Source organism: Rhipicephalus microplus, chromosome 1 (genome assembly GCF_043290135.1).
Source record: "Rhipicephalus microplus isolate Deutch F79 chromosome 1, USDA_Rmic, whole genome shotgun sequence".
Taxonomy (NCBI): domain Eukaryota; kingdom Metazoa; phylum Arthropoda; class Arachnida; order Ixodida; family Ixodidae; genus Rhipicephalus; species Rhipicephalus microplus.
The window spans coordinates 109909450-109925257 of record NC_134700.1 but is presented as its reverse complement, the minus strand read 5'-3'; the positions used below and the strand labels follow the sequence as shown (position 1 = coordinate 109925257).

Sequence of the window (15808 nt, the reverse complement as noted above, 5' to 3'; positions counted from 1 at the left end):
TCCACTACAGCGTCTCTCATAATCATATGTTGGTTTTTTGACGTTAAACCCCACATACCAATCAATCAACCCCTTTATATGTTCCAGCGATTACATATGTTCATCGTCAAGTGTCCTTGTTCTGTCTGTTTGATAAGTACGTCTGCAGTAACAAAACATCGTCGTTACAACATGATCACCCCTATTCAGATCACGCAGGTTACATAATCCTCTAAGCCTCACCGATACATTTGGTTACACAAACGAGTTGAACACATGACACTTCAACACTACCGGAAGCCATCGGCATGTGGAATGATGTTTCCGATGATATCGCCTCTGGTAGTATACCCTAACATGTTTCGACACAAACTTCAGATGCATTTTTTTCGACATGACGTTGTCAGATGTTTCCCTCTTTATCTGTCAACTTTCCAGTTTTTAAATTGCGAAGGGTTGCTTGTTCTTTTGATTAACGTCCTGTAATCTGCTCTTTGTTAACTGTTCAATTACGAGCATTGTTATTTCTTTAGAAAAACATTTCGTCATTATTATCGGTGTGCAGAGTAGCGTTGTTCTTTATGCGTTCACTTTTGATTTCATTGTATTCCCTCTTACTTATCGCCTTCAGGTGTATCAGGTGTTTTTCAATAAATAAATGCATCCGCCGCGGTCGATCAGTGGCTAAGGGGCTCGGCTGCTGACCCGTAGTTCAAGGGTTTGACCCCGGCCGTGGCCGTCACATTTTGCTGGAGGTGAAATGGTAGAGGCAATGCACTGTGAGATCACGGTGCACGTCAAAGAGCACCAGATGGTAGAAATTTCTGGAGCCCTTCACTACGGCGTTTTTCATAATCAAATCGTGGTTTTAGGACGTAAAACCCCGTACAATATTATTATGAATAAAAATAAATAAATGAAAAATAAATAAATAAATAAATAAAAGGAGCAGGCCTGCATTCGTTTCTCAGTTGAACCGAACATTTTCATAATTTATTTTATGGAATTGAATTTTTCCCGATTTCTCTGTCATGGGCCAGACGACGATATTTTGCTCACAACCAATGCCGTGAATGCGGGAATTTCTGTGAAACGAGCTCTAACGCTATCAGGCTAATGTTTCAAACTAAGTTTTTCATTGAGTGTCGCTAATACTGAAATCGAAGGGTTTGTTTATGTTCTACCTTCTCTATTTGTTCATATTCCATAGATATTCTGCTACAGAGCTTTTCATTTCTTTTGGGACACGGAAACTGGGCTATATTTGATGAAATAACTAAACTGCGATACTTTGAACACGACTATATTACGTTAGACGCGTCACTCCGGAAAATTACCCTGAAATACGCAACCTCCTCACGTTCGCTGTCCAAATTAGTCCGCTTTCATTTGGGTACGAGTCATCTTTTATTCTCATTACCCCCTTCCGCAGCACAGGTTGTCAGCTGGTCTGAGAACTGGCTAACCTCCCTTTCCTTCCTCCTTCCCTTGCCCTGCTTCTCCTTAGCCCGCTTTTATAAGTTCGTAATGTCGACGCATTTTGAGGTGACAGTGAATCGATGACGCAGCTTTAAAAGAAGACTGCAATGCCACTGTTCGTCGTCTCGCACTGCATGTTATATCTGGGCCAAGAATAGACGCGCCGACGACTACGGCGGCAAGCACGGGCGGCGCGCCCGCCGAGCTATTCCGTTCCCGCTGCTCTACACCCTCACTACAAAGGGGAGATGCATGGAGGAAGAGAGAAGAAAGCGCCGGGAGGTGCCGTCGCCGCCGCTACCACCGCCGCCGCCGCGGCACGGCAGCGCGGTAGCCTCGGAAACCCTGACGTCACGCACTGCCGCCGAACGGCTGGCGGCGCATCCCCGACCGCGCCGCAGCAGCCGCCACGCGGGAGGGAGCGAGGCGGAACGTCAAAGAATACGGCGAATGTGCCGCCATTTTGCTGCACACTTAGCTACACGGCCTGAATGCGGTTTGGCACCGGTAAGAACTGCAGTGTTGTGTGACAGTGCCTATAACAGGTCAACGCGGTCTACAGTAACGAGGGGCTGCACGCTCACAGCCAAAAACTTGTGGGAAAGCTGAAAACTCGCTTTCCAGCCTCGTCCCGTACGCCAGCGTCCTGCCGCGCGCTCTCCGCGTGCCGCCCTCCCATCTGCTCCTGCGGAAGGCGCCTCCATAGTTTACTACCTACCTACACACCATAGCATTGCACGCGCTCGCGGGAGAAGCGTTCGCAGCGTGAAACGCGCAGGAAGCTCTGGTTAGCCTGTTTACACGTCACGGCTGAACTTTATACCGGTATTAGCTGTTCCATTCGCTCTGTGGATGGTTGAACTAACGCGTGGGCTAGCTCGGCCCTGTGATTCGCGGTGGTGTGGTCCTATATGTTCTTCGTCTTGATGGAGGAGTTCTCCTGGGATCGCTTTCTGGAGCTTGTACAACAGCACCGCTACCTGTATGACACCAATCAACCAGAGTACAAGGACGCTGCCCTGAAGGACCGCCAGTGGGTGAAAATAGGGCAGTGGTTCGGACTGACAGGTGAGTGCTTGTGAACTGAAATGGGGCGTTCGACCGCTGTGTTCACCGTAAGGAGATAATGATTTCACATTGCATATACTAGCTGCATCAGCTTGCTATTGTTGAATAATTCTTTTCATTTTGTGGACAATGAGATGTTCTTGAAATCTAAATAACGGTTTTACTTCATTGCTCAGAATAGGGGGCGAAAAATGAATCGTGCATTAGCTGTGGCTTAATTCGTTCAAATTACATAATTTGAGCAGTAGTACGAATCATACCTACGAATAATGTGCCATTCTCTGAACGTGGTTCGGCGACGACTTTTCTTGTTTAGAATGTGCCCTCCCCTGCTGATTACTTGGCGTTGTCGTGCAGGATGGCAGGCGAAGAACAAGTGGAGAAACGCGCGCGACCGCTACATCAAGATACGAGTCCAAATGAAGCGGAGTGATCGCCGGGTGTACGACAAAATGGGCATTCCCGTCCCGAAAACTAAGTGGCAGTATTACAAGACGCTGGACCACATGCTCAGGAACGCGAAACAGCACGGCCCCCTTTGGTAAAGCACCTTGCTATCCTCTTCATTGCTCTTCAGTTATTTCTTTTTTTTTGGAAGGCGAGGCTTTAGGGAGTCCGAGATGTTTTCATTAATTTCCTTTAGTGCACACGTAAGATTTTTCATTCGCGGTCGACCTACGCTGTCTTGTCCTGTTTTTCGTGCAGTATTAGCAGTTCATAAAGAGAGACAGCAGTATCTCTTAAAATGTTTGAAAACTTTCTTGCAAAAAATATGTTTGACTTCTGTAACGCATAAACATAGTACAGCACGCCTGTTTTGGAATACTTTTCCTGGTGCCTGTGATGTGTTGAAGACTTGGTTGCAGCGTCTTAGACAATTTATGTGGCCGCACGTGCTGTTGCCGAAATACAGAGCTAAAAAGAAGGAGGGTGCTTAAATTGGTACTTCAATATATGCCGCCAGAATACTATAGGACATGGTCGACTGGGTTAAGTAGAAGGGCGAGATTGTTTCAATACTTGACATACCAACATTTGCGTCAGATTGATGGTGCGCAAAAGCTTGTACATTTAAATCAATACATGTTACTATCGTTTTCCTTGGAGGATGACTATGTTATACCCTTCTGTGTCCTACAGATTGTGATAGCTCGCGGAACTGCTTGAGGGCTGCGTGAGTGATGCTTTCTAGAAAAAACGGTTAACGATTTTCAGCATACTAGATACTCTACCATGGAAGAGCTTAAAGCCGTCCCGTGGGCCTCAGATGTGAAAGAATGATGTCATTAACTTCCGGACCAAAGATCAGCACCCAACTCCTAATGCCCCTTTGTGAGTCTATGCACCATCGCATTAGGTTATAGTTAAATCTTTGTGATCAAACAACATGAACGAGCGCTTTTTGGTCGCATAAAAAAAGGAAAAATAATTTCACTTGGTCTTTTTAGGTTCAAATAGCCTTTATACCGAAGGAATTTTAGCTCCGCCGCGTTGGTCTACTGGCTCAGGTACTCGGCTGCTGACCCGCAGGTCGCGGGATTCAATCCCGGCTGCATTTTCGATGGAGGCTGAAGTGTTGTAGGCTCGTGTGCTCAGATTTGGGAGCACCTTAAAGAATTCCAGCTTGTCAAAAATTCTGGAACCATTCACAACGGCGTCTCTCATAATTATATGGTGGTTTTGGGATGATATACCGCACATATCGATCAACCCAATTAGAATGAGTTTTACCATTTTTGCGACGTGGTTAGTCCATGTTTTTATAGTTCTTCGGGAACTGCTGGTGACTGCAGAATAAAAGGTGCGTGATGGAAACTTTACTGGTCGGATTGTGCCGCAAAGGTTGATTTGATTGATATGTGTCGTTGAACGTCCCGAAACCACTGTGCCGCAAAGGTGGCAGCGAAAGAAGGTGACGAAGTTATCTTTTAAAGAAGATGTAGATACGCGAACAGTGCATAAAAGAAAAGGAAAAGTTTGTAATTTAAGAATACGAGTACAGAACCCTAATAAACTTGTGAGGCAAAAATTTCAAAATAACAGTTGCAATAATGCCAATAATACATTCTCTGATAAATGATGCAAGCTTTTATCGATTAATTCATGTCTTTCAAGAATCGTTAAGTGTGGATGAAATATGTTATTGTTGCAAACCGTACGTATTCGGTGCGCAGGTCCTTTAGTGTACACCCCTAGTCTTTCTGAAAGCCCTCCCACCACGCTGTGACTCCACTTCACTTACTTATTGTTGTGAATTTGGGTGAGTTGGTTAGTAAGTAACTATGGTTGCGCACTAAGAACACTAGGGCATGGACAGTGCGAACTTGCAACTAACTTAATTTGTCTTCGTAGTCAACGAATACGCCCATCAATGACGGGGTAAGTACCAAAACTCATCGCATTGTCACACTCTGTACATTACAACAGGCCACGCAAGAAGCTCACTAACCGTCCAATAAGGAAACTGAAGATTGGAGAGCGCAGGTATTATGTCTTGTCGAAATATAAAAGGCTTCGATCACTTGCCCTGTATGCACCGCACATCTCACCATTTGAAGATTGTTGCAAGCAGGCACAATGTGCCGGTGGTTTTTTATTCCCCGTGCAAGCTGGCAAAGCTCTTCCCGAAAATTTCTTCGGCTAAGAAGAATCCTGGAAGGTGTGGCGTGAAACACTAGCTGCTTTATTTAGGCTGCGCGGTTGGCGTTGTTTACGCAATTCCGCGCTTACGTGGAAACTTATATGCCCGACGGCGCACCAACGTTAGTGCGAGAGAACATGAGTGGTCGATAATCAAGAAGAGAAATTGCGCACTTACCCGCCGACGTCCGAAATTGCATGCGTGCTCTTAATTTCCGAGCCATCAGACTTTTGGGCAGGAGCCACGACAGCACAACCAGTGAAGTCATGGAAGCCTTTTATATCTCGACAAGAAGCAATGCCTGTGTTTGGCGCGATTTAGTTTTCTTTTTGGGATGGTACAATGAAGTTCTTGCGTGGCCCTTTGCAATCTACAAGGTGTGATAATGCCATGACTGTTGGTACCTACTGCGTGATTGTAGAACGTATTTATTCTATATGAAGAAAAATATAATTAGCTGTAACTTTGCGTTCGCCCATGTCTGCCATGTCCTTGCGTTCTAAGTGCGCAACCACAGTTACCTACCATGACTACATTAATTAAACGCATACGCTAAAAGAAGTTACTTTAAATTTCAGTAAGCTATCACAATCATATCTAGCGCAGCGAAATACAGCTATAATAAAACCATCTTCGGTCTTCAGCTTTATAAAAATATTTTGAATAGTTCTTGAAAGTGTTAAATGTTCTGTCAACCTTTTAGCCAAAAAGAGCACATGAAGGCTAAGTGAAGAAGCTTGGAATTCTTCTAGACTAAAAGGATCGCCCTTACGTTTTTCATGCAGCCAAATGGACCCTATGGTCAAGCCAAAGACAGAACCGTAAGTCAAACTCTGAAAATTTTCAAAGTGATATTGCTTCAAGCTGCCACTTTGTTTACTCGCTCTTATTAACGTGTTGCAGAGTCGAATACGTCTTCGAGGGCACAGAAACGCATGAGTGAGTATGCATCTACTCAAATCAAACAGGCTTGGGGTAACGTAGTTGTGATGTGTTGTGCGAGTTTTTGGAAAACGACAGATATACGTGTGGAAAACTCGATTACCGTGCTTTTTGTTGTGAAGTTTGTCGCACGTGGCACAAAAAAAAAAAAAGCGATACGACTAAATGTCGCAATGCCCAAGTATCAAATACTCTGCTAATAAGATCAACACATTCTTCCGATTTCTGAATGGGTGTTACGTGTCGTGCACGGTTCGTTCATACATTTATGCAACAATTTTGAATGCCGGAAGCGGAGTGACTGAGCAGTTGAATAAGTGAAAATGCCACTCCTTGTCATGTTACTCCTAATACTGATTCCACAACTATTTGCAGTTCACGAAATGTATTACTCGATTAATTTGATTGATATGTGGGGTTTAACGTCCCAAAAGATCCATATGACTTTGAGAGACACCGTAGTGGAGGACTCTGCAAATTTCGTGCACCTGGGTTTTTTTGAACGTGCACCCAGATCTGAGCACACGCGCCTACAGAAAGTGTATTATTTGAGAAAATTCTGACAGATGCTGATCAATACAGCTTACTTTCGGGTGTCTTGCGACGCTGTTTCGTCGAAGAGTTTATAGTGCCTAGAAGCTACTGCCAGTATATTGTGGTTGTTAGTGAGTCTTTGGCGGTATGGTCGTGGGGTGATCGCCTGACCACATTCAATGACATTACAAAACATCACACACTGAACCGACGCAAATATTCACCGCCAGACAACAAATTGAAAGACAGACCGTAACTTGGCGGTTAGTACAAAGAAATACACACCCTAGCCCAGTAATCCTTGTGTTATCCGAGCCTATAATCGACTGATGCGTGTAAGGCGTGCGGGGAAAGGGCCACTCTGTGCCACATGCTTTGGGAGTGTGCCGGTCGATTTAACGCGGCCGCCGCTCCCTTCGCGACGCATGTTAGGCAGGGACGAACTCTGATGCCTAGTTCACACTGAAACGTCCGCTTTCTACAGCGACCGAAATTCCCCTGCCGCCGAAAAGCAGCGTCGTTCGCAGTGGACGCGCCCCGCGCCGCCGATTATGCCATCTAGTGCGGGGCGAACGCGGGATGGATGCGCTGTCACCCGGTTGTTGCCGCGGCTCGCAAACGCTACTACGCTATCCGGTGGTGTATACTTCGACGATTCTCGTACGCAAGAAGCAAGAAAAGACAGTACTGCTTACTTTGATGGCAAGTGGCTGTCTTGTAATGCACGAAGAGCAGAAAAACCACCGACGCCAGCGGCGTTGGTGGGTTCGTTTCGCCCTGCAAGACCGCAACAAGCTCGGTCACGCCAACGGCAAGCTCGGTCACTTCTTTCACGAAATACGGAGGCGAAGTAGGCACAGAGTAGGTTAAACTCCCGTTGGTTTCAACATTCAGTTACGCGCACTGCGGCATAACAAGTGAGTAGGGCTTGGCCGCCATTTTTCAAAATTCCTTGACTAGCGCTCCTATTGGTCCGTGGTGACCGATTCGGCGGCAGACGCCGCAAAAATCGGTTTGAGAGCGATCGGCGCGGAGAGGGCCCTTTCGGCGGATTTCGCCGCCGCTGAACCGGATTCGGAGCACTTTCGGTGGCCGGAATGCTCAGTGTGAACGTGACCTGAGGCGAAGCGTTGCTGCTACCACCACGCGAGGGCGGCCGCGGCTGCGGTCACTGCTGCTGATCAGACGACCCATAGCTGGCTGACCAGCTTTGCGCTGTCCGGGAAGCCGAAGATGCCGCCCAGGTCCAAGGACTTCAAGCGGTCATCTGAAGCACCGCCATCTTCATCGACTGAGGGTGGGATAGAAAAGGAATAATCCACTCCCCCCCCCCCCCCCCCCCCCGAAAAAAATCGAAATTAAGTTCATTCAGTCATACATAGGTCAGGTCGTTTCCGCTGTGAATGGAATACGAAGACTATCGACTGCGCTCACGTTGCTGTTTCGGTTGCTTTGTTTAAATGGAGGCGTATCTTTTTCATTGCAGGGTGACAATTGATGCAGGGACTTCTCAAGATGGTGACCCGAGCCTCGTGGCTGAGACGTGAGTGAATTTTCAATACACCGAATTATAGGGGGGCGCAGGGTCTTCCATCAAGGAGGATGTAGGTTCATCGCAGCCTCCCCCTTCCTGTTATGCCAATATATGGGGAAGATCTTGCGTCCCCCTTTCTAAGTCACTAGGAAAGCCTCCTTCCCCCTTGTACGCGAAAATTTCCCTATCAATAAAAAAATAACTTGTCTAATGAATAGTCTCGGTTTTAATTATGGTTCGTTATTACTTACAATTTTACTCGCAAGAGCTATTTTTTCTCAAATATCACAGTATGCTTGCATCTGAAGAGCCCGAATAAGCATAATGTTGCTTGTTGGTTAATCTTTCACTTTGAAAAGTCGTTCATAGTGGCATTGAGAGCTCACACTCGGTGCCCTTCGTCATCTGGCTTGACCTCTGTCAAGTACTTGCAAAGCTCAGTTTCATTATCAACTACCGAGGTCACTTTTCTGATCTGTAGCGCTAAAGATGTAATGTAGCTGCGCAATGATATTTCTGCTATGCCGATGATCGGTTTTATGTACTAATGACAGCCTTCAAATACACTGGCATATGTGTGTAAGTACAAGTATACCTATCAAATTATACTTTATATTCCTCCTACTTGGAGTCTGCGGCATGCAACGGTAAATGTTGACTGTTATCGCGAATCTGTTCATGATTTCCCGCAGGACTCAACGTTTTCCACACAGTCTTCAACTGCCAAACTGTTTCAATAGGGTATTCCATTCTATGACCGCAAACTTGCAAACTTCATCACACCGTCTTATTATCTGCTATTCCGTACCATTTTATCTCTTGATACATTCTCTGTCAGTCTTGCTAAATACTGCTGCCTCTCCTGTATTCATTTCTTTCTAAGCAATTAAATGATTCTTTGGCGCTTGTTTTCGTTGCAGGACAAGTAATGGAGCGACCCTTGAAAACAGTCATGACGCGGACACCGTTGAATTGCACCGGAATGAAGTTATGTCATCTCCAGAAACTGAAGGCGCATCAAGTCTGTGAGTGAGCTATAATAACACAGAAATGAATATTCACTCCTGTAAAATGACACAGTGATCTATAATACGAGATTCAGCAGCTATGCACGTTGCCTGAGATCGTTCCTAGTGTTCTGTGCATCGATGTGATGTACTTGGTACTTGATAATATTGAAGCACTATTATTGTAAAGCTGCCATGAAGTTGCGATGAAAATCAACTCACCAAGTTGACAAAAGGTCCCCTTGCATATTCTTTTTATAAATAAACCGGCTCGGCTAAAGCACGCTTGAGTAAAACTAATTGATACTGCGAAATTTAATCGAAGGTGCACTTCAAATAAGGCTTGCTAAGCTAGCGATGCACATTTCATATCTCTGGATATTCGTGAATAAACATTTCATCTATCTATCTATCTATCTATCTATCTATCTATCTATCTATCTATCTATCTATCTATCTATCTATCTATCTATCTATCTATCTATCTATCTATCTATCTATCTATCTATCTATCTATCTATCTATATCTGTATGTATCTGTATGTATATGTATCTATCAGAAGGTGGCGTGTTCGAATCGCGTCCGGGTCACCATTATCTGTCGCAGCTAACACGAGAAAGATCCAGCCCCGACAGCGTTCGGTTTTCGGACTGATGTTTTTGATTTATTATCGTGCTGCGCCTGCCGCGAGGCAGGTGCAGCGTGATATTAGAGAGTTTTAGTACTGCGGAATGGTGCTACGTACGCATCATGCAAGCGCCTTGCGTTACGTGGCGTCGTTTGCCACTAATCGGCTTTTAGTACGCCGTAGTACCCGCGTACGTAACGAGCGTGAAGCGTGTTGTGCCATCTGGTAGATCAAAATAGAAGCACGTGTTGTTGACAGCCAATGTGAGCCAATCCATGTGTTATAGCCAGATTATGGCAATATTTCAAGCCACAGAGCCGGTCGGTGCTTGCCCTCGATGCCGCCATTTTGCAAAACGAAGTCTCGCGCTGTCGCGAACTTGTTCGAGAGCGGTGCGATCCCCTCATACGTACGCACGCACGCATCTCATGCGTGCGTACGTAGCGGCTGCGTGCGTAACGCGATACGTCCGCGTTGCGGTCTGCGCATGCGCACTACGCAGAACGTGGCGTCCTTACGTACGCAACGCCGCCACGTACGCAGTACTAAAACTCTCTAGTAAATGAAAATGAGCGCCGCATTCCGAGGCGCTTCATATCTATCTATCTTTTAGCTCTCCTGGCCGTTTAGATTATGGCATCAATGCCAAACTTGGGTTGGCATAACATAACTGTATGACGAGTATAAGTGACTAGTCATAACATGAAAATCATGACATGAATGTCATGATCTACATATCATGGTCTTTCCGCTTTTGCGGTGGATTCGTTCACATGACATGCTGCAAAACTGGTATGGTATGACATCGCTACCGAACACTAGCGAGACCCTAACATTAAAATCATGACATGCGTGTCATGTAACAACACGACGACATGCCACACTCATGATGCGCTCACGGCCGTTTCGCTAGCTTCGCATATACCAAATTTGGTGTTACGGGACGTGAATGGATGTCGAAGGTATAGGAGTGATGCAAACATGATAATCGTGAGATGCGTGTCATGTAAGATCATGACTACATGCCACATTCAAGGCGCCAATTCACTTCGACGTGACACGGCGCGCGTGCGCACCAGCGTTTGTTTCGTCACGTCACGCCGGCGATGCCACGCCAGGCGCCGATCTACCTGCCAGACATGCGATACGCTGCGTTTCTTTGGCGCATGCGTGTTCGAGCGCGCCCGGCGTCCGTCCGTCACGAAGAGATGTAGACGCAGTGCTGACTTTGTAACGTCGTCGGCGCGAAATGCGGCATGTCACATTTCGCGCAGGATGCCGCCGGGCCGCGCCGACAGACGCTGGTCGCGCCTGGCGTTCTGCTCTAGCGTAGCTTCGCTGCGCCCAGCGTGCGTGCTCGTCAACGATACGTCGGAGTATATAGGTCCCTTGAATTTGATGCGGTCGTGGTCGTTCGGCTAAATTCATGTATACCAAATTTGGTATTACGGCACGTGACTGGACGACGAAGGTATGTGACTGGTGCAATCATGATAATCATGAGGTGCGTGTCATGTAAGAACATGACAACATACCACGCTCATGAAGCGCTTGCGGCCGTTTCGCTAGCTTCGCACACACCAAATTCGCAATTGCGTGACGTGAATAGACGATGAAGGTAAGTGACACGACCAAACATGATACTCGTGGCATGCGTGTCATGTAGAAATAGACTACATGCTACGCTCATAGCACGCTCGCGGCCGTTTCGTTAGCTCCACATATACCAGATTTGGTATCAGGTGACGTGAATAGAGGACGAAGATAAGTGACACGTTGAAACATTGTAATCATCACATGAAAGTCGTGTACGGCATAATTTGCATCCACGTCGTAACGTTGTGCTGACTTTAAAGCTGCATATCAACATTTATCATTCGTGCTTTATATATCGTTGACTCCACTTAACGTGGGATGTGCCAATCGTTTCTGCTTTAGTGCGTTCGTTATTTCCGACGCGATATCAGAAACAACCAACGTCAATTCGGGGCTCTCCCATGGCAACGAACCGAAGACTTGCCTGTAGAGGTCATAGGGACAGTCTGAAAAATATTTAGAAGTAAAGTAATGAAGGTTGGAAAAAATGCTGATGATGATTGATATTTTATATGTGGGGTGTAACGTCCCAAAACAATCATATGATTATGAGAGACGCCGTATTGGAAGGCTCCAGAAATTCTGACCACCTGGGGTTCCTTAACGTGCACCTATATCTGATCACACGCGCCTACAACATTTCCGCCTCTATCGGAAATGCAGCCGCTGCAGCTGGGATTCGATCCCGTGACCTGCGGGTCAGCAGCCTAGTACGTTAGCCACTAGACCACCGCGACCGCGAGAAATGTTGAATGAAAGCCATCATTATTTTATGCCTACTTGCGTTTTCTTAAAAATTTTTTTGACGGTTCGTAATCATTTTGTTATTTTCAGACTATGACTAAACTCTAGACACCTATAAAAAATTTCATCATAAGAGCTATGAACATATTTCCCTACTACTGTTTTGTGAAAGTAGTTTCAGCAATAACTTATCGACAATAGGTATCTGCTGGAATGTGCGTGTTGTGGTGAACTTGAGATAGCAGGTTTTATTTCAAGTGTGACCATGGCAGCCACACATTGAATGGGGCTAAATGAAACAGCACCGCCATCTACCTCAATATATATGCATGTGATACAGAACAAAATGGGGTGGAACATAATTCGCTAGCCCATAACATATTCAATTTTTTCCTAATATTTCCAATATTGTACAAGCCGCGTAAGGTAGTTTTTTAAGTCAGTGAGAAATGTAATGGCATTTATTTGGCTACATGAACAACACTATCTACTATTGCCTAATTTTAGTGGAAGTAGCACTGTAAAGTTGAACTGGTCCATTAAAAAAGGCTATGTGCTTTGATTATCAGTCACATCAAAGGCCAACTGCAACGACATGTCACTTGGGCAGAATTGGCTGGAATGGGTGGTATATGTTGGGTATGCAATGATAATGACAGTGAAGAAACTTACAATCGTGTAATTTATTTATAATCGTTGCTCTAATTGCCAGCTTGCAGACGAGGCTCTAGTGGTGTGCCCGGGAAGCACACAAACGGAAACCAATGGAATTGCAGCTCACCTCCGCTCGTGAGCAGAACTCCCTGCTGCCACATTGGTCCCTTTTCTGCGTGGTGCCCCTTTACGAGCAGATAATTCAGAGTAGTTAACTCTTTTTTTTGTATAGCACAAATTGCGCGGCCGTAGGCTGCTGGAACAAGTGTTACGGCTCAGAGCAGCTTCATGGCTGTTACGGCTCGGAGAGTTGAAACATGTGTTACGGCTCGGAGCAATGGGAACATCGAGAGGGGCGGGTTATCGGAGTACGAAGCGAAAGTATGAAGCGGAAGGAATGGCGTTGTGACTGGCGCCCGAGCTGACGAGGGAGCGCGATCTTTGGATCTTCAAACAAGTAGCCGACCGGCTGGCTGCCTATGACCCCCAGGCATTGTCCCTCTTAGCCGGAGGGTTAGACGTCGTGTCGCCAGGACGCCTCAAGTCGTTCGAGAGAGGACAACAAATGCAACATCTTCCTTGAAAGAGGCCGTGGCGGCCACCGCAAATTGCCCCGCTAATTAAGTGAGCAGTTCGGCGCACCCTTTGAAGTATGCTGTCAGGAGCTTGGGACCTCTCAACCAGCGGCACACACACAACAAAGAAGAGCCCCGCTGGCGCCACCTTGGAGCGCAGAGTCACGCCTCAATATTGGACTTTCACGTGGGCCGTGCATGCTCTTCCTCCTCGCCGGCTGTGTGTGATCTGTGATTGAACAGTAAGCTCGGCACGTGTTCCCTGATCTACGGATCTGGGGAGAACATTTCCTTTGTAATGAGCCATTCGACTCATTCGAGAGAGCACCATGTAGAGGAACGCCAGATTCGAAAGCTCGCTATGCAAGAAAGAGCTCGTCATGTAAGAGAGCTCACCTTGTATATAGTGTAAATAAACCCTCTTCAAGTCTCTCTTCCTCCTGCCTCGACAGCTTCATCCCGGACCTCCGCTGCCTGCAAACCCCGGTCGTAACAATGGGAAACATCGAAAAGCGTGGTTCTTTACGCGGAGCACCTCATAGATTACGAATATAAACAAAGCTGGTGTCTCTCCGCCCAAGTACTCTTGAAATTGAAAAAAAATATTCAATAATGCCTTGAGTATCAGCCACCGCATACACAACAACAAGCTCCGACCGCAGTTTGGAGAAGCGCTGGCGACGACGTGTATTGGTTAGACAGCTTTAGCATAGCGTAAGAAGTTTGCGTTAGCGTGTTTCGCTCGCCAAACTACAGCGTAACCTATGTTCCAGAGAGAAAACCGGTAAAACGACGTCCCTCGAAGTGCTAGACTAGCTTGACCATCAATGATCGTGTAATGAAACCTCCGGAAGCTGACCTGCTCGCTTCTACAGTTGCGAGTAGTCAAAGCAGCGATGTTCGACAGATATGTAATCGTGCTCAGTGCAAAGCTACTTATGCACACAAACGTATTATAAGAAAACGAGTTGTGCCACGTTAGGTTTGACGTAAGTGTTTTAGGCGCAGTTTTACAAAAATGCCGGGACGCATTTGGTAGACATGCGGGTGCACCAAACCACCCATTGGTATCGAAAATAATGACACCTTATCATTTGTAGTCTATCAACAATGTGACAATGTCCGAAGCGTTAGCTAGCGGCATCGTTTACCGTGATCCAACGAGTTCGCCAAGGCAGCGTGGCAAGCAGATAGCCGTGAAGCGGGCAGCTGTTATTTGGGTACCCGTTGTAACGAGCTTTTATGATCATGTATACTTCACGGTGCACGTTTACATTGTTTTTTTTTGTTATCATATAAAAGGGACACTGAAACACTCAAAAAAAGAAGATTATGATGTGATGATACGTAATTTCGTGCAGCCATTTTGAAAGTAAACTGGACAATTTGCATAAACGAACGCAAATAACTTGGTTTTGCTGAAAAGAAGCAGCAGGCGTCGCGGCAACCATCGCTGTACTTGGTCGAAGCTCCACTCTCAGGAGGGGTGAGGACAGCTGACTGCACTCGCTGGCAGTCGATGCCGTGTTTATCTGTTGAAATCAGGTAGTTGCTGTGAGTATGGCGAACTGCGCAAGTCGGACTGTTAATCGCTGTGCATTTGTACATGTTCGAACCCGTCGCGACTTTAAGGCCACTGTTACGAGCCGCGTCGGTGGCGGCAGCGGACCCAGTAGGTAGCATGGAGCGGGGTGGTGGTCGTCATTCCGCAGGCCACGGGGACGTTCAGAACCCTCGAAAGCTGAGGCAGAGGGACAGGCGTAAAGGAAAACTTAACAAGACGTTTATTCGCAACATGTTGGACAGTAACGTTTTTCTTCTCTTTCTTCTCGCGGGCTGCTCCCGCTGCCTCGCCGTGCAGTTCCGAAGATATAGGCGGAATGTCTCTTCGGGGATCCAACCACTCAAGGAGAGCACAACACAAGTGTCCCTTCACACACGTGGCAGGTGCACGTGGCACACGCGCGGGGACTCGGAAGCGACCACGCAGGAGAAATTCACGGCAGTCCCTCCTGTAGCACACAACCGGCCTTCCGCACATTCCAGAGGTGCCCGCCCGTAGCCACTGCCCCGCAGGCAAAGCGCACAGCCGAGACAAACAGAGCCAGTGCAGGTGACGACTCGCCCCCAAACAGAATGTCCGAGATGACGGGAAGGCACGCTTGGGGGCATCCGGCCCAAGGACTTCGTTACTGCTTTGTAACAGCTTCCCCGGTGGCCGGCCGAGACCTCGACGTACGAAGGTCATCCACCTTTGTGGGGAGAGGTCGATGAATACTGGACACCTCGATGCGGCTCTGCTGCAATCCTCTGGCACCCTGGTGATCTGCAGCCTCTGGTAGCGTCGTCCAAAATTGGAGAAAGGCTCCCGCTCTGCTGGCCAACATTCCTTCTCGAAAGACAGCACATGTGTCCACCACGCGAGA

The 15808-nt window shown here is 46.9% G+C and overlaps 1 protein-coding gene across 1 annotated transcript in view; it reads left to right on the top strand.

Annotated features, from left to right (window-relative positions):
• The first annotated feature begins 2056 nt into the window (after positions 1-2056).
• The window catches only part of LOC119178329 (uncharacterized), a 31580-nt gene continuing 17828 nt past the window's right edge, over positions 2057-15808 (top strand). The window contains exons 1-6 of the mRNA XM_037429518.2: positions 2057-2526; positions 2884-3067; positions 5953-5988; positions 6071-6106; positions 8130-8186; positions 9098-9202. Of these exons, the coding sequence (XP_037285415.2) occupies positions 2370-2526; positions 2884-3067; positions 5953-5988; positions 6071-6106; positions 8130-8186; positions 9098-9202 (575 nt within the window). The 5' untranslated portion in view covers positions 2057-2369. The remainder of the gene's footprint in view (positions 2527-2883; positions 3068-5952; positions 5989-6070; positions 6107-8129; positions 8187-9097; positions 9203-15808) is intronic.